At 35.9% G+C, this 20,270-nt stretch overlaps 1 protein-coding gene across 1 annotated transcript in view; it reads right to left on the bottom strand.

The window, feature by feature from the left end:
* The window catches only part of plcl2 (phospholipase C like 2), a 55,489-nt gene that overhangs the window by 23,408 nt on the left and 11,811 nt on the right, over window positions 1–20,270 (bottom strand). Inside the window, exons 2-3 of the mRNA XM_084088751.1 lie at window positions 9,114–11,600; window positions 3,014–3,217 (exon numbers count right to left, since the gene is read on the bottom strand). Coding sequence (XP_083944877.1) covers window positions 3,014–3,217; window positions 9,114–11,600 — 2,691 coding nt within the window. The remainder of the gene's footprint in view (window positions 1–3,013; window positions 3,218–9,113; window positions 11,601–20,270) is intronic.

The following is a 20,270-nucleotide window of genomic DNA, read 5'->3' as shown; positions in this document are numbered from 1 at the left end:
AAGCAGTATTTAAGAGTTTATTGAGGCAAAAGTCATAGTTAATAGTGAGATGTGGACGCTAATTTAAATGTGACCAATAAAAAAAAAAATACACTACCATTCAAAAGTTTGGGCTCAGTAAGACTTTTTTTTTTTTTTTTTAAGAAATTAATAATTTTATTCAGCAAGGATGCATTTAAATTGATCAAAAGTGACAGTAAATGCATTTATAATGTTACAAAAGATTCTATTTCAAATAAATGCTGTTCTTTTGAACTTTCTAATCATCAAAAAAATCCTGAAAAAAAACATGCATCGCGGTTTCCACAAAAATATTAATAAATCATCATATTAGAATGATTTCTGAAGGATCATGTGACACTGAAGACTGGAGTAATGATGCTGAAAATTCAGCTTTGATCACAGGAATAAATTACACTTTACTATATATTCACATAGAAAACAGCTGATTTAAATTGTAACTTTTTTTCTTTTTTTACAGTATCCCTGTTTTTCCTGTATTTATGATCAAATAAATGCAGCCTTGGTGAGCAGAACCCAAACTTTTGAATGGAATTGTATATCAGAAGAAAATATAAGCGCTATAGAAAATTCCAAGCCTGGAAAACCAGTTAAAATTCCCTGATATTTCCATGAGTGTGTGTTGAATCAGTTTTTGGTTGTATCTGTGAGAGAGAAAGCCAGAAGCCTGTTGCACACACAGCTGGAGCATCTGTCTCATCCGTCATGCCCACTGTCATTACATTACTAATGGCTGAAGAAATTGCAGTCTTGGTGGCAGACAAACCACTATAAGGAGGTATTTATAGAGCGAGGGAGCGGGAGGAGGACAACAGACACCCCTTGTTCAACTGGTGCACAAACACTCACGCTTTTCCTCAAGATGAGCATATCGTTCAGCTAATTCATATGCATGTCGTTGGAAAATAAACAGTGCTCGATAGATTTCAGCAACAATACCAGACAAAAAAACGGTAACACTTTACAAAAAGGTTCATATATTAAACATTAATGTAGTAACTAACATGGACTAACCATGAGCAATACATTTGTTCCTGTTTTTGTTTTTGTTAATCTTAGTTAATAAAACTAAGATTAATAAATGCTGAAGAAGTATTGTTCATTCTTAGTTCAGGTTAAGTAATGCACCTTATTGTAAAGTTTTACCAATTTACGCTACTATTATTATACTACTGTTAGTTCACAGTGCATTAACTAATGTTAACAATATTTTAATAAAGTATTAGTAAATGCTGAAATTAACATTAACAAAGATTAACAAATGCCGTATAAGTGCAGTTCATTATTAGTTCATGTTAACTAATGTTAACTAACAAACCTTATTGTAAAGTGTTATTTAAGGCCTATGGTTAAAGTGCTCCTAAAGTGCTGTTAATAAAATCAATAAGCTAATAAATAAGCCAATTTTTGACATGTTGAAGTGCAAAATTGGTTCTCATGTGGATCTGTTGTGGTCCTTTGCTCCAGAGATCTTCCTGAAATGAAGCTCGGAGACTTTAATGCCGTTCCTGCTCATCAAACTGCAAAACACGGCTATTCTCTGGGCAGTTTTCCCAGGAGTTTGAATTTACAATTTGTGATGGTGCATTATTCAAACATAAGCAAAAACAAAAACTGTTGGAACGCATTATCATGACCCATGAATACAGACCTGGTTTATTCATGGTTGCATCATTGCAACCCATCAAATCTAAGTCAACATGCATTCAAAAAGCCTTTGCATTCACTACAGGCTACACATACAATCATGCAAACCACAAAAAGTGTGCCTGCAGAATTGTTTAGGGAGATTTCGGTGTAAATATTTTGGCTACTTTGCAATATTAAAATAAAACTGGTAACACTTTACGGTAACACTTTATTTTACAGTGTCCTTGTTACATATGTTACATGTACTTACCATAGTAATAACAGTAAATTATGCATAATTACATGCAACTAACCCTCAACCAAACCCTAATCCTACCCTAACCCTATAGTAAGTACATGTAGTTGCTTAATATTACTCAGTACTTAAATATATAATTACACTGTAACAATGACACCTTAAAATAAAGTGTAACCCACTTTACAATAAGGTTCATTAGTTAACATTAGTTAATGTATTAACTAACATGTGGTCATGTTATTTGCAGCGCGTTTCTGTATTTGGCTGTGTTGGCTGAATTCTATTTGCATGTTTTCTTCTATTTGCATGCGTTTTTTTCTATTTGCATGCGTTTTCTTCTATTTGCATGCGTTTTTTTCTATTTGCATGCGTTTTTTTCTTTTTGCATGTGTTTTCTTCTATTTGCATGTGTTTTTTTCTATTTGCATGCGTTTTCTTCTATTTGCATGCGTTTTTTTCTATTTGCATGTGTTTTCTTCTATTTGCATGTTTTCTTCTATTTGCATGCGTTTTCTTCTATTTGCATGCGTTTTCTTCTAATTTGCATGTGTTTTCTTCTATTTGCATGTTTTCTTCTATTTGCATGTGTTTTTTTCTATTTGCATGTGTTTTCTTCTATTTGCATGTGTTTTTTTCTATTTGCATGTGTTTTCTTCTATTTGCATGCGTTTTTTTCTATTTGCATGTGTTTTCTTCTATTTGCATGTGTTTTCTTCTATTTGCATGTGTTTTCTTCTATTTGCATGTTTTCTTCTATTTGCATGCGTTTTCTTCTATTTGCATGCGTTTTCTTCTAATTTGCATGTGTTTTCTTCTATTTGCATGCGTTTTTTTCTATTTGCATGCGTTTTCTTCTATTTGCATGTGTTTTCTTCAGTTGCAGCGCGTTGAGCTCTCTCGGCCACCTTAATTAACTAAGATTAATAAATACTGTATAAGTATTGTTCATTCTTAGTTCATGTTAACTAAGGTAGTTAACTAATGTTAACTAATGAACCTTATTGTAAAGTGTTACCATAAAACTTTGCAATGTTAAAACTTGTCTTGGTTGTTGCTGCTTTGAAACGATGTGTGTTGTATAAATCTTTATGTAAATGTACTCACCATCTCATAAGCGGTGACCACTTTCTTCAGGACTTCAGGCAGCAGGCCCTGGGCCTCCATGATGGGGTACTGATCTCTAAGGTTAAACAGCAGAACCGGGTTCGCGTCCGGCCCACTGAGGCGCGGGGAGAGCGCTAGGATACACTGCTTCAGGTTAGCCACCGCGGACAGACCGCACAGCTCTTTAAACGGCACAATGGCATTCTGTGGAGGACATGGAGGTCAGAGTGTGAAGAGTGCACATCTGATGCTTTACAGCACAGGAGAACATCTATCACCAAGTGTTGTGCTGCACGATTCATTGAAATAAAACAGAAATTGCAATAAGGCTGCGATTTAATTAAATAAATATGAATATGTGCTGCAAATTTCAGAGTAAAGCATGGCTGTGAGTTTGGGTCACTTTAATGTACATTTGTAAATGCATCAAAATAAGTATTAGTATTGCAATTTTACAGTTGTAATGTCAAATAAAATGATTAAATGACTTATTTTTTTAAATTAATTATTTTTCTTAAGTTGTTCTTTTTTTTGTATTTAAAAATGTTTTTTATTTATTTAGTATTAATAATAATAATAATTATTATTATATAAATATATAAATATTATTATTAATAATAATTATTTTTACAATACATATTATATAAGTAATAATAAAATAGTTACTATTATAAATATCATTATATAAATAATAATAATAATAAAGAGTATTATATAAATATTAGTATTACAAAAAATATTATTTTATTATAAATATAAACATAAATATTATTAATTATTATTATATAATTAATAATAATTATAATTATTAGTATATCAATATAATAATAAAATAATAATAATTATTATTATTATAGTTATATTCATCCAATCACAAAATTCATAAAAAAACTGACATAATTTTTTTTTTCAATCATAATCACAATTTTTATCAGAAAAAATCCCTTAGATTTTTCCACAATTCATGCAGCCCTTTTTCAAAATAGCTGTGATGGAGTACAAATTGTACAATACTGTCTGGCTGCACTTATGTTCGAAATGGAATACTAACACACTGTGCCTTTAAAGGGATCTTTAAAATAAGATTATAAATATTTTTTTATTTCAAGCCACATGACCTCATCAGGTTGCATATTTAAATCAGCAAGTGGTGTCTAATTATAATCTCAGAAATAAATACATTATTATGCATGAACCCTTAACAGTCCAATCAAATATGGATTCAATAAAATAAAATAAAAATCATGGCTGATAATATCACTTACAGTACACTGAAAATGGAAGGTTGAGTGCACTGGATTGTGGGATATAGTATTCCTGTTCAATAGTGCACATCTGGTATAGTAGGTCATCTGGGTATTCTATGCATATTGCATGCCACACAATATATCCTGTGCATGCACATATACTACACACGGCAGAAATAGGAAGAGTATAGTATGATCTTTCGAACACACCCAGTGACCTAATTGTAGGAGGTGACGAGAAAACAAAACCAATCTGATGACAGCAAGGTGCCGACTTCCCCATAGTGAACGTCCACGAACAAGAAATGCAATAGGAAGTGGTTTTAGTGAGTGTGTGTTCTACAAAAGCACGGTGGGAGGAACACGTCATTTTTCTTGTGAAAGCTCCTCTAGTGGGTTTTAAACACAAACAACAGCAATATTTAACAGGGGAACAACATTTACACAGTATAAATAGTGAATGTAGCAGAAGAAGAATGCAATGTAAACAGAGCTGTTAAAATACCCGTAATGTACAGTGTGTTATGAATAGAATAGCGTGTGCTGAAATAAAGCAAACACCAAAGCAGGAGACCTTGTGAATGCTGCTTCATCTAGCCTCTGATTTAAAGCATTTAAATGTAAAATAATTCAGGCAATAGGGGATGGCGTTATATTAAATAACCATAACATACTCATTATGGTTTTGCTGGCAAAATAAAACTAAACAACAATTCAAACTGTTCATTTAAACGATTCTTGATTCAAAACTCTGATTCAACCATTTATTAGCATTATTATTCAGAAAAGATAAAGTAATGTGTGGCACTTTTTAATATACAGTATATATATATATATATATATATATATATATATATATATTTATTTATTTATTTATTAATATTTAAAAATCTATTTCACAACATAGTTAATTTATTATATACAGTATCTTAAACTATTTAGACGGAAGCTATTATAGCTAATAAAGTTTTAAATATGGATATTTTTCTTACAAAAACCCAGAAGGCCTTTATTAACCCCCTGGAGTCGTATGGATTATTATTTTTTGATGGATGGATGCATTTTTTGGGCTTCAAAATCTCGCCCCCCATTCACTCCCGTTATAAAGCTTGGAAGAGCCAGGATATTTTTAAATATAACTCGGTTGTGTTCTTCTGAAAGTTGTCATATACAACTTGGATGGCTTGAGGGTGAGTAAATCATGGAATAATTTTTATTTTTGGGTGAACTACCCCTTTAATGGTTTATCACTTTCGAACAATAGGTGGCGCTGTGACCAAATTGGTGTGGTGTGGTCAGAGTAAGGTGACAATGACAGATGCAAAGCTCGGTATCAATGTGCCAAAGCATTGCAGAGATACAGCCTCAGAGTCGTTGTGGCATCATGCCTCGGTATACGAAAACGGTTTCGTCAATCGACACGAAAACTTTTTTCTGACATGGTCTGATGATGATACGATTTGATTTTGGTGCAAATCAGACAAACGGTCTAGGAGGAGTTTGAAAAAAGTAGGTTTTTAAAGAAAATCATAATGGCGGATAGGGCTGCACAATATTGTAGAAAATTACGATATGCGATAACTCATTAAATAATGCGATACGATAATGCTTAAAGTGTGTAAAATAAACTTAAATTATCTTTAAAATATATTTAAAATTATCTAACCTACATGCATTTCACATTCTTTTTGTGATAAGAAAACATCCCTAAACTTCTGACAGTGAACATCAGTGTTTTACTGTATATAAGAAGTGTTATTTTAACATCAGTGTAAACCTCGGGGTTCAGGGGTTCAGGTTATCCTACATTAGGGTTATTTAACAACAGAAACTGAATAATCAAATGTAAAAATAAACACTGCTTAGTTTTCACTGTATGAATTAAATAATTACTGATTCTTATTAAAGCTACAAAAGTTATTCAGCCGAGAGCAGCGAGTGATTTTCTCTGTCTTTTGTTCATGATCCTAGTTATTGCAAGCTGTTGCAATATGCATATCACGATATACAGTACTGTGCAAAAGTCTTAGGCATGTTAATACCCCCCCCCCCCCCCAAAAAAAATGGTTTTAAGTCAGTTATTTCTATCTTTTGCTGTAGTGTGTCAGTAGGAAATATCAGTTTACATTTCCAAACATTCTTTTTGCCATTAATTGTAATAATCCAGTGAGGTGTGTGTATGCACAAGGAGTCTGACAACAGCCGGTATGATCTGATCTCACCATCATCGAGTCCGTCTGTGATTACATGAAGAAACAGAAGAAAATGAGACAGACTAAATCCAGAAGAACTGCGGGAACGTCTCCGAGACGCTTGAAGAAACCTTCCTGCAAAGCTACAGTACTGGGAAAAGCACTGGCACTTGTGTTAAAATGCTGTAAAGTGAGAATGCTTTCAAAAACTATTAACATGCCTAAGACTTTTGCACAGTACTGTATACATTTGCGATATTTCGATCATTTCGATATATTGTGCAGCCCTAATGGCGGACATCAAGTTCGGCTGACTATAGCAAAATTGGTTGCTATGTTCTCGGCATGACTCAAGGAATCTATTAAGACCAGATTCATCACAATAGGCTAATATGCTAATTGAAGTTATTAGTAGGGCTGCACGATTAATCGCAATTTCCATGTGATCGCAGTTAAACCGATTTGGCCCTACCACAAAGCATCAACATAAAGAAGCTGCATTAAAATATTATTTGGATTATAACTGCTCCTGGAATATGAGTCAAGGTCTTTCTGACAAGATTGCTATATTTGCATTCTAAAGGCAACAGACCAAAAACCAATGAAGGGGAAACAAATTGAAACACCATCTGTGGTTTAATCTTAAAACGACGAAAAAAAAAGAAAAAAACTATTTCCTGACTTCAAAATATTCTCAGTGCTTTCCTGTTATAAGAAAGCGCTCCTTTTATCCATGAGACGGCCTAATCTCTTCTTAAGGGGATATAACTGACACATGCCTCAGGACATACTAACCCTGTGTTATGCAACATTTTCCACATTAAATATTAAAAAGGAATTTGGCTGATCTCCTACCTGTAGCCTATATATGAGTATATTTTCAGTTCTCATGGCTAAATAAGGGACTTATTGATCTAAGTATTTTGTGCCAGTCTGACAAGTTGTGCAATATCGGGGAATTACAACTGATTAAAATCAGCTCTTTTGTTTTTTGTTTATCAGTGCCAGAGATTTCAGTTCAAATGCCCTTGGCCTTGTGAAGAGAAGCGTCCTGTAAGCTGTGCTTCCTTCTCAGGGTCGACTTTCTGATGTGCACTACATCTGAGAAAACTTTCTCACGCTATGAAAAGAAGATGCTTGCGACAATGAAATAAGGTTGGAGAGTCTTGGCAAGCTTCAAACTAAACATTTGCTGAGTCAAGTCATTTGCATTCTTTGCAGACACTGAATGGGTGAACCTTCCCAGATCATATTTCACCTAAAAATCTAAAGAAAGAAATTACATATTTTCCTTAATCGTCCTACAAACAAGACCCCAGCCCACCCAAATCTCATTACCATAATGCAGATGGTTTTTAAATACAGCAATGATTTTTTTCCAAAAAAAATATTTCACTAAAATAAGAGGTATATAGGTAAAATAATATACCTAAAGTCCTGCAATAAAACCAAACCACAAAATGTCATTACCATACTGCAATATGATTTTATCTTTATTGCATTACAGCAATGATGGTATGCTGCTTTAAATCAAAGAAAAGAAATGTATGTTTATGTATAATTTATTTTGCCATTATATTTAATATATATTTTTAAATATATTCAGTTTATTTCCTCTTATTTTAGATTTTGGGATGAATGCAACAATATTCATCTAAGCATGTTACTTGTGGGTTTATTGTGTCTTTGCATTCATTTCCAACTTATTTTGCAACACTGAAGTAAGCGATTTTCTTTGAATGTGCGAGACTTCAGATCCATTAAAGGTGTGGTATAATGCTCTTTTCAGATGTAAAATAAGTCTCTGATGTCCCCAGAGTGTGTATGTGAAGTTTTAGCTCAAAATACCCCACAGATATTTTTATATAGCATGTTAAAATGTCACTTTTTAAGGGTGAGCAAAATGCACCGTTTTTGTGTCTGTCCCTTTAAATGCAAATGAGCTGCTGCTCCCGGCACAGGGGGCGGAGCTACAACAGCTTGTGTTCTGAAAATTTCAAAAACTTTTTTGTTTATGTTTAAATTTATGTAGCTGATGTGGAGTTAACTATTTTCTAATCATTGATAAGCATATTCTGTCTTGATAATCTATAAATTGTGTTCCGGGGGTGGGGATTATGTAAATTTAAGGGTTAGTGATGTCACTAACCCGGGAGGAATGTGGTGTAGTCTCTACCAGCCGTTTGTTGTAGTCCTTAAAAACCAATTTCTTTAAAAGAAAATATCTCCCTTTGCTTTGAACTTTGAGCATTGTGACTTGGCAGATGTTGTTTATGCAACATTACACACTAACTAAAGTTAGAAAAGTGAAATCATAATCAACCACCCCTTTAACGCCTATAGGTAGATAATTAGAAGAATAAAAAAAGTGCATTAAACGGTTAAACGACTTGAGCTACAAACCAGTGTGTTTATGATCATGAAAATGAAATCAAAATAATATGTTAACAATTAAAAGTTTGCAATATAAAGCAGCATAACGGACTGTTTTGGTTTAGGTAAAATAACTGAAAGCAAATGACAACGGAAGCCAGACACATTCAAGTTACAAATAGCCGCACCTGTTCTTTTTAATAATAAAATAAGGTGCACAGAGCCTTTCTGGCAGTCATTTGAAAACAAGTCACGATTCTGTTTCTCAGTGAGTAAGCGTTATCTCACCTGCATGTTCTCTCTGAGATCAGTTGCCTCCTTTAGTGGCTGCGCAGCAGATTTAAAGACTTCATCTACAGCCTTGATGAGAAGTATCCTCATACTGGCGTATTCCCGACCCCGCTTACTCTTGCGGACTGAAAGCCCCCTTTTGTGAGGCTTACCCCCACCACGGCGGTTAGTAATGGCCACGTGGACGAAGAGCCAGGCGTGTGGAAGGACTTCGCCCGTCAGAGACTGGAGGGGAATGTGGCGGAAGCCTGGCTGAATGCATTCAAACGGGATCGTGTACTGACCGATAAACTCGTCCCCAATGTAGTCGTCATCCAGAACGACAAAGCGCACCATTGCCAGCTCCGGAAGGTTAATCTGAAACTCGAAACTCTCATCAAAGATGGGGTTGTCGCCATTCTGGTGGACCGTTTTAGTCCTTTGCTCTGCACAATCCGCAGGGATGCCATGAATTTCAACGTAAACGTAGGGATCGACCACATCGCCTTTGGCGCCTGAGCCCTTGGGTTTGGGGAAATTTTGTCCGCTAATGATCTTTATGTGAAGGAGCTGTGGAGACACTCCCGGAACTGAGTCTTTAGTATTGGCACTGAAATAAGACACCTGCTCCCTCATGATAGCTGGGCGTAGAACGTAACCACAGTTGCCATTTTGTCTAAACCAGCCGATGTTGAGGTCCATCATGAGACCTGGTGTTTGATAGTTCATTGCTACTATTTGACAGCCACATTTCCAAAAGTCCTGCGGGTTCATGTTGCTGGAATCGATCCGCATTGGGCTTGGGTAGACCCTCGCTAGGAACTTCTTGTTGTAGTTAACGAAGTCACCGGGGTGGTCAGTAGCACAACGACTGGCGAAGACCTCATTGAATGAGCAGAGCTCCCAGTGCTTCTGGTTCTGAAAAGCAGTCTGAAAGTCCTTAAAAGTAACAGACTTGCATAAGGTTACCATTTCGGAGAGATCCTTGGAAAGCTGGAAGTTTTTGGGTTGAACGACCGTCCGCTGTTCACTCCCCTCGTTGTTCATCCGTTGAGACATCTCTGCACCCTCGTCCTCATCCGTCACCTCGCCTTCGGAGCCGGTGCAGTTGCTCGCCAGCTTCTTTCCTTTCAGAAGAATCTTTCCCTTTAAGTCCGAAGGGGACGGAAGGTAGCTGTCGTCAAGGTTGGGAGGATCCGAGTGAATTCTGTCTCCGAGTATTTTCTTAAGGTGCTGAAACATTACCTTCTGCTGCTTCAAGGAGCAGTGGTTCTCCAAGCACAGGATCAGAGGAAATTCCGAGGCCACGAAAGCATACTTGTTGATGATGTCGATGACGCTGCGAAAGACAATCTGTGAAGTCATCGTGTGGCCCGTGTAAATGAGCGGTTCGTTATCGGGCCCGTCCCACACATCAAGTTCCACGCTCCTGCAACCCATCTTTAGGGCACGGATGTAGCCGGTAATGTCTGAGGGACCCTTGAACTGGTCCTCAATCAAGTATGTATTGTGAGAAGAGTTTATGTAATAGTGGGAAAGGGGTTGGTTCATGTCTTGGCATACTGTTTTTTGCTCGGGATCAAAGATGTGGCATTCCCCTGACATGAGGTACTTGGTAAATCCATCCAGGGAGAGCCATCCCTTGAGTTGCCCTTCCTTTGAGGGTTCATACTTCTGAATAACTTCCACACTGATGTCTTCGCTCACCTTCGCCATGCCTTGCTCTGCCTCTAAAAAGATCATCAGATCCTTGGTGTCGAGGAATTCCTTGTTGCTTGAGAACTGCACCAGCAAAAAATAGATTTCTGGTCTCGTGCAAAGGTCGTGAAAGACTTCGATGAACTCCTCCTTGGTCACGTCAGAACCGGTTTTATCCCTCGCTTTGTGCAACTCTTTGAACTTCAGCTCGATCTTGACATTTTTCACTCCAGGACTTAAGTTCTTAATCAGCTGTACGGCTGAACAAAGACTAATGCATTTTCCCCCAATGATGTCCGCTTCGTCGAAGAGGTCACCCAGCCAGGACGCACGCATGTTGTCCTGACAGCTCTGAATCATATTAAGAGTGTGTTTTCCGTACGATATTAAGTACCTGAGTCCAGTCACCCATATATTTGCTACATCGGCTGAATTTGCCACTAAATCAAGCGATTCGTAGTTCTCCCCATAGATGATGGAGAATGCGCAGTCCTCGGAAATCTGATCCGAAATTCCATTGGCCCTGAAGGTGTCTGTGTTCTTACCGGTACGCACTTCTTTTATTGATTTTATGTCAATCTTGGCCTTGTCGGACTCTTTTTTGGACGGCTCCCACCGCAGAGACTGCATGTCGGCGTCTAGGAGAAAGTAACGGTAGTAGACTCTGGAGATGGACCGCACCTTCCTCAGTTCAGACCCGTCCACCATGGAATTAATGCAGTCGCTTGCACTGCTGATCTTCTTCTCTGTTGGCATGCTACTGAACGACACCGTCTTTTTCCTTTCCTTGCACCGCCTGGAACCATCCTGGAAAATAAAGCAATTTATCATCAGTATTGAACTACTCGAGATGAACACTTTCAGAAAACATGCTTAAAAGGACAGATTTTGTTTGATTATTCATGATTTTATTTCACTTTCAGTGCCTGCCGTTCAAAGGTTTGGGATCGGTAAGATTTTTTGATGTTTCTAAAAGAAGTCTCTTCTGGTAACCAAGGCTGCAATTATTTGATCAAAAATACAGTAAAAACAGTGAAATATTATTACAGTTTAAAATAGCTGTTTTCTATGTGAATATATAGAAACTAGAAATATATTTCTGTGATCAAAGCTTAAATTTTCAGCATCTTTACTCAGTTTTCAGTCACAAGATCCTTCAGAAATCATTCTAATATGCTGATTTGCTGCTAAAGAAACATTTATGATTATTATCAATTTTGAAAACAGTTGCCATCTAAAACCACTAATGTGCAATATAGTAAATAGGGTCATTATTGATTACATGTTGATTTTAAAATATAAACTACTGAAGTTGCATTTTTAAGTATGTAAATTTTTCCTGTATTTTCACTGTTGTTGAGATAATGCATCTCTGTGTTGTGACCAAAAAAACAAGAACATCAATGTGTCCTTTTCTTTTATTCCTCCCTGAGCCTAGAGACAGGAAAATATTGAGCTACACCAGGCTTAATTAAGAAAATAATTGCATCCGTTTCACAAAGAAAGAGAGAGAAGTCTTCACTGGGGTATGTGTGGTCTAAAAAAAATGCAATATAAATGTAAATGTTCTTCTTAGCACTATTTCTATCACATATCACATATAAAAGATGCACCGGTCGACCGTAAAGTAGCGTTTATAAGAGTGGCGCTGCTTTCTTTACAGCATTAACCAAGGAAACCCTATATTGCTGCTGTTCTATAAGCGCCACCTACTGTCAGAGAATGAATTTGCATTTTATACAGTCCGTCTAGTATGTTTTATGTAGTATAATTTCACAAAGCCAAAAACAACCACTCATGTTACATGTGTGTAGGTAGCATCTTCGTTTTGATCTTGATTAAAATGCAGTGGTTGCCTCTAATTTCAAATGGCTACAGATATTTTCTTGTTTAAGCCCAGTTTGGCCTATAATAGAGCAAATAAACATCAAATTAATTTAACATCATTTAACAAAGAAGCTTTATTAGGATAAAAACTGCTAGGTAAAAACTGCTTGCAGTGTTTAAATTACGTATTTTTTGACTTTCAGATCTGATGATAACAAGCAGAATCACTCAAGGAAAGAGAAACAGCTGACTTCCAGCCGCAGCCTTAGATAAAATCAACTGAAAAGACATCAAATCTCTCTTGTTACAAACCAGACGATTTTATTTCTGTCATTTGTCTACAGCTCTTTTTGAGAAATATTGATGTTTTGTTGGAGTCTTCAATGTTGGTAATAAAAAAGAAAGAGTTCTCATTTTTTTGGTGTGCTATTTGCAGTTACTCATTTTAAATGGTTGACTTTTAAGGAATTAATTTGATTAGTTCTAATTCAATTCTTATATGTTAAATTGAATTGATAATATTGCTTGTAACCTGTTGCCACACTTTTATTGAGTAGATTTAGTGTATTATTTTTTATAGTGTATAATTTCTAAAAACAACATTATAAAAAAAGGTAATTGCATTTAGGGTTAGGGTTAGTAAAAGTATTTTGAGTGTAAAAGTTCGCAAAAAAAGTGCCAAATGCCTAAAAAGTGTTTTGAAAATCACCGGTTTCCAAAATAATCATTAGTATGTGAATCTGTAAAACAAAAGCTGCACATTTGAGATGAAAAAAGTAGTGGCTTATCTTATGTAAAGTACTGAATTCACTGGATTATCCACAAATAGGCATTCATGCATCACATGGTTATTTAAATGACTTCCATAATCTTTTTTTCCAGGTGAAAGACAGGATCAATGAGGAAAAATGAAGCTTTAATCTACTTTTGACTGGATCATGAATACTCGGCATTACATACCAGACTGGAGTCAGAGTCATTTAATAATAAATAAAAGAAAGAAAGAAAAATGTATAATGATATAGTTTACACATACAATGATATACGGTTACTTCACCCATCTTTAAGTGTGTGTAATGCTCAGAATAATATTAGGTTGAGCAGAAAGTGTAGCGTTTGCTCCGGGGACCGTGAGCCCCAGAGACTCGACATTTATATAACAGACTCATTCATTCATTTTAATTACAGACCTTTGAGCTGTATCTATTCCAACATGAAATAACAATAAATAAGACTTCTTTGAGAGATGTGTCGCTATGATCTGTTTTCACTATGGCAACACTTTCCAAATTCCAATAATTCAAGTAAAAAAGCATTGTTTTCAATGCTTACACTAACTACATCTGTCCTAGCGGTGCTCTACCTGCTCGTAAACTTCAGTGGGTTTTTACCCATCAGCAAACACAGGCATTCCCTTTGTCCCATGGTAATCCCGGTCCCATGAGAGGTCAGGCCAAAATCTGTCCCGTCTCTCAATATGACGCAGCACTTAACGAGAGTAATGGCCCATGCCAGTGTCAATGGCTTTTGGTCCACTGGAAATTTACTTTAGCTGGGTCAAAGGAAATGTGCCGTCCTGCTGGAAAGAACTGAGCTTTGGAGGTTAACCTATTTCTGGTTCTGCAGTGTGAACATAAAACATCAATGGGAAAATTAGCTTTCTAAAAATCCTTTTCCAAACAATATGTCTTTAGTCTTTAGACATATGTTTTATGTCTAAAACTATTGTAATCATTTTATACATATTTTAAATGTGTAACAATATCACTGTATCTTTATGTCTGTCTCACAATTTTAAAAGCAAATAAAAAATAAAATAAAAGAAAAGATATATATTCTTTTGAAAGAAGTCTCTTCTGCTCATTTATTTGATTAAAAAAACAGTAATATTGTGAAATATTTTTACAATTTAAAAATAACTTTTCTATTTTAATATATTTTAAAGTGTAATTTATTCCTGTGATCAAAGCTGAATTTTCAGCATCATTACTCCAGTCTTCAGTGTCACATGATCCTTCAGAAATCACTCTAATATGATGATTTGCTGCTCAAGAAACATTTATGATTATTATCAATGTTGAAAACTGTTGAGCTGCTGCTTCATATTTCAGTGGAAACTGTGATACATTTTTGAATTTGATACAATTTTAAACAGTGATACATATTGTTTCAGGATTCTCTTTGATGAATAGAAATTCAAAAGAACAGCTTTTATTTGAAATAGAATCTTTTGTAACATTATAAATGTATGTACTGTCAATTTTGATCAATTTAATGCATCCTTGCTAAATGAATAGTATTAATTTCTTTAAAAAAAATAAAATTGCACAATATTAAACTGCACATTCAAAACACTATTCTTTTTCTATCTCGCATGCTTTCCTATTTCCTTAAAGAAATACAAATGTTTAAAGTGACGGGCATCAAACAGCTCTTCAATAGAGCTATTTATTGAGAACTTCTCAGTGTGTGTAGTTGATTATCATCCGGCACAAGAGTCTGTTCTCTGCGAGACCTGACGGGGTCTTGTTGTGTAAGGGGCCGGAGGCCTGGAAAAACAGCGGTCAACTCTTGCATAATGCACATTCTTCAAGTCTCAAGCAGACTTTTCAAGAATTAGTCGAAACATTATCTTACGCTTTAATCTTCTCTGCTCACGCTGACACGTTCAGGAAATGACTTGACTAAAAAAAATCATAATTTTTTAGACAGTGATAAAAATAACATGACAAACACACACACGACAACACCGCGGACCACATCTACAACCGATTCGAGCCTTTGGCAAGATCATTCGTGAGAAGCAGATCACCATCTGAGGCTGGAGACGCTCGAGGTCTCGTCTGACGGAGCTAAGAATATCTCGCGCACTTTTATTTTTTGCCAATAACAAAAATATATGATTAAATGCTGCAGCCTAATACACATCTGGAATTTCAACGGGTTTTTGTCCTTTCTGATTAAGTTCAAAGGTACTAAACCGTTTAAAGGTTTGGGGTCAGAAAGATTTTTAAAATCTATTCTGCTCACCAAGACTGCATTTATTTGATCAAAAAATACAGAAAAACAGTGAAATATTAGTACAATTTAAAATAGTTGTTTTCTATGTGAATATATAGTAAAGTGTAATTTATTCCTGTGATCAAAGCTGAATTTTCAGCATCATTACTCCAGTCTTCAGTGTCACATGATCCTTCAGAAATCACTCTAATATGATGAATTGATGCTCAAGAAACATTTATGATTATTATCAATGTTGAAAACAGTTTTGCTGCTTCGTATATTTAGGTGGTAAACATTTTTTTCCCAGGATTCTTTGATGAATGGAAAGCATTTATTTGAAATAGAATCATTTGTAATATTATAAATGTCACTTTTGATAAAGTTAATGCAGCCTTGCTTCTTCTTAATGAACTTTCACTATAGGGGCAGTAAACAAACACTCAGAATACATTATATATTATATTATATTATATTAAGACTGTGACTCTTTGACGTCACAGTTCAGGATAGCCACCACCAGTGAAAGATGCTGGACTTTGTCTGTTCCTCATCAGCCAATCAGTGTCATCATGATGTCATTACTCCTGCGGCTCTAGAGTGGTTGGTCACATGACATTTGGTTTGCACAGAACTATTCGACGGGCCTGTAAAATTCCCCTTTCCAAGCAGCACAGCGAGAGAAACCAGCAGAAACAAACAGGACTACTTTAATAAAGATTAGTTTCAGATCTTGAAGGAAAATCCCTGGCTTTTTGCTGCCTCATGTAGCCTTAGCTGAATCCTAATGCCAAACGTTCTCAGGAAAAGCCGAACCGCATGACTAAATATAATCTGCCTGATCTGAGACGAGGTCAGACATGCGTTGACCTTTAGGTGTGGCCGGTTTGTGTTCTGAAGTCGTGTCTTTGAGGTCAGGCGTCCTTCCCGAGGATTTCCTTACGCCGTATAAGGGACGCCCTCACATCCCAGCGCTAGAAAAACAATGCTGTAAAAAACCCCTCAGTGTCTGAACAGCCGCTTCATTATTTCCGTTAAAAAAGTCTATTTCTGGCCTGTTATGTAATGACCGCCTTTTTCCAGGCCTGCTGGGATCAGGTCAGCCGTTTCATTGTTTTAATGCTCACAGTTTGATTACGGTTCACATGAATGCCGACATTCCTCATCAAATCTCATTACTCTGATAAAGTCCCCCTGTAGTTAATAATTTTATCCCTTAAAACTCATCTTTGATCACCAAAATTACATATTTAAACGTTTTTTTCCTTGAAAAAAGATTCTTAATGCCTTAAAATATCTTGAATGTAACTTGACACCCTTGACTCATTTAGTATGCACGGTTCTATGAATATGCAAATGAGCCCCGCCTCCACTCACTCACTCAGCTCAGAGATCCACTGGTTGACGATCACACGTTGATCTGATTGGTTACAAGGTAGTTTGTGACGTCAGAAACACCAGCGATTTCAAAGCGTGTTTTTGAGACTGTCTTTGGTTCACTGCAGTTTTAAGGAGAAAATACTCAGCAATGCTGTCGACTTATGAATTTACACATGGTTTGTCTTAAAGCTTATTAAAAACACCATATAGACACATAAACAACATTAAAAACTTGAGTTTCACCACAGGGGGACTTTAAAGATTGTACTATTTGAATTGCATAACATTTAACTCCATAACTTGTTTTCGTTCATCCAAAATACACATTTGAGCGTTTATTTTATTACACTTTATCTATTTGAATCTGTAGTCTGTACAATAAAGTTTTCTCCAGAACTGAGTCAGAAATCTCCCTTTTACAAACACCAGACTTTATTACAGTCTATATTCTAAAGGGTTTGTTCAGATATCATTCGCCTGGTTTATATGAGACCTGGGCGATAAAACAATAACGAAAATTATCATGATATCATTTTCCTCTTAAGTCATAACCAAAGTTTGATAAGTGTTCGATATAATGTTTACGGACTATGCAAATAATGCATGAACGTCACACTGGTGACAATAACTGATAAGCACTGCCTTTTCTGTGCATGAGACTTAATTTTTGGTTTGTAGAACGTTAATCTAATGTTATACTAACGTTAGTCTAACGTTCCCCAACCCTCTTTTCATCATGTTTATTCTTATATGTGTGCATTCATACATCTTTAATCATAAATAAAACAATATTATATGGACGCTTATAATCGGTATCAAAGAAACCATATCTTGTATTTATTTATTGTTTAATTAATAAAAATAATCCGAGCACATCAACCATTAATTTACATCAGCATCCCAAGTCAAGCTGCGTTCACATGTGCATTTCTACGAGACAAAACATGAAATATTAATGTGTGAAATGTGTCATATTCTGATGAAAAAAACACAAATTAACTGGTTTCTGCAACTTTCACTTATGAGCAATTTGACATTTATTGTGATAATTATCTATACTGACATATGAACATTTTTACCGTTCTTCGGCCCCATCGTCCAGCCCTATACAACATTTTATTCCTAAAAATATGGTGATGATTTTCTGTCTGTTGACAGTATTTTCTGATTTATGAGAAAGATAAATCCAAAAGTCCCCTCTGAAAAAAAAAAACCCTCTAATGTCAACAAAATCATGTTCATTTTGAAACTGCATTTAACCAATGTTCAGATTTCTGTTCTGCAAATGTATGCAAATAGGAGCATATTTATTTGATATTTAGAATTTGCATATGTAAACAAACATAATGTTTCAGAAAACTGGGGACAGTGCAGTGATTTCTATTAGTTAAATATCCATTTGTAGTGTCTTGCATTAAAAAATTTAAAACTCTTATATATTATTCTCTTATTAACCATATAAAAAGAAAATATGAATGCAACGGATTTAAAAAACAAAAGCATCAAATAACAGGTCAGTTACTTTAACGAAAACATAACAAAATGTGTCCTGTGCGATCATAATTGAAATAATAGTTTCAAATCAAGATTCACAAGCATTTGTCTATTGTTCTTTGTTCTATTGTGTGTTCACACACACCTGAAAGTTTCCAAGAGATAAAAGCGCACACATTAATTGAGGGATTAAAGAGAACGAGGGACAGAGTCATTAAAACAATCCAACAGAGGGATTTTCAGTGTATTTTTGTCTGAAAATTTCCTCTGTGTTTGTCTGATAAGGGCTCGTTCTGCGCTTCCACCTGATTATAAGTCCCTAATGGATTGAAAGCTGTTTTTTTCTGGCTAACTGCACCGTTCTGAACTGCGTGTCCCTGTGAGATATCCACCGGGGAGGCGCTATTTATCCGCTACTCTTCAATATGTCACTTTTTGTGATTACACTGCAGCCCAGATTGTAGTGCTTTACTGAGAAAAAAGGGCTGACATCTGCTGGATTGTAATATACTCAACACATTAATCACAATAACATGACAACATCCGGGTAATATCCGCTTTAAAAGCCTCTCCAGCAATGTGGGCATGAAATACAGTGACCCCGAAAAGTATTTGGACACCTAAGCCACAATTAAAAATGCATTAGATTACAGAATACAGACATTACAAAAGCAGCATGAGCGAGCAAATACTGCACAAGCTTTTCTCAGAAACAACAACGGCTCTTAACCGACTGCTTGCACAACATGTTTATGCATAAACTATACAAATAAAAGTATCTAGTGAGCTGGCAGTGTTTTAAAGTGCCCCATTTTGCTTTTATTGGGGGGGATATTCCCTTTCATGCAGTGTGTAATACAGATGTTTTGTGAATGTTGAAGGTCTGCAAAGTTTCAAAGATCAAAGTGCAGATAAATATTGTTTTTGCCTCCCAAAAGAAATAATCGATTCTGAACTGCTGAAACGAGTCAGTATTTCCAGTCTCACTTCATGCTGAACCTACGTAGGTTTGTAACTAATTTGCATAATACCAGCCTATGGCTTTCATTGGCCGCCGGTGAACAGCGTCTCTTAGCTCCGCCCTCAAACACTGTAGTTTATCTGAGACTGGAAGTTTGGTTTGTGTTGTTCATGTCGAGATGTCATGTTGTTCACAGAAAAGTGTGTGTGTGTGTGTGTGTGTGTATATATTATAGCCACTTTAGGGGCTTTCACACAGGTTAGTTATAGGAACTGAATGGTTTCCTAGGGATGTTTTCCAGGTTGCATTCGCACCACCAGTTTGAACTTTAAAGTGACGTAAAGAGTCTCTTACGTCTGGCCGCTCTGGTTGTTGTGCAGGACTTTTATTTTGACGGCGGTGAGATCTTCATTAGTTGGCAATCTGTTCAACAGTCCTATCTTATACGTTATTAGATAGAACTGTCACACAAAGAAAGTAAACGGTATACAAAAAAGTATTATAGTGTGGTTGATGCCCAATGTCGCTAGCTGAGCAGAAATACATATTCATGTTTCGCTTCGGCTAACGCTGTTTTCCGTGTTCGTGGAGTAAATATATAGCCTATAAACTGTGTTTACACAGCCTTTTAAAAATGATGGGTGCCAGTGTGTTCTGCCAATCAACTACACTTTACGTCACTGGTAATTCCTATTGTGCAAGTAGGAACTAAATTAATTCCCCCAAAAGTCGTTGCAGGAACTAAAACCTAAAAACGCTCCAAACATGCCAAAAAGCAGGTTTTTCCACTATTAAGTATTGGAACTATAGGACGC

Source organism: Abramis brama (genome assembly GCF_963993115.1).
Source record: "Abramis brama genome assembly, chromosome: 17".
NCBI classification, from domain to species: Eukaryota; Metazoa; Chordata; class Actinopteri; order Cypriniformes; family Leuciscidae; genus Abramis; species Abramis brama.
This window is presented reverse-complemented; position numbering and strand designations above follow the sequence as displayed.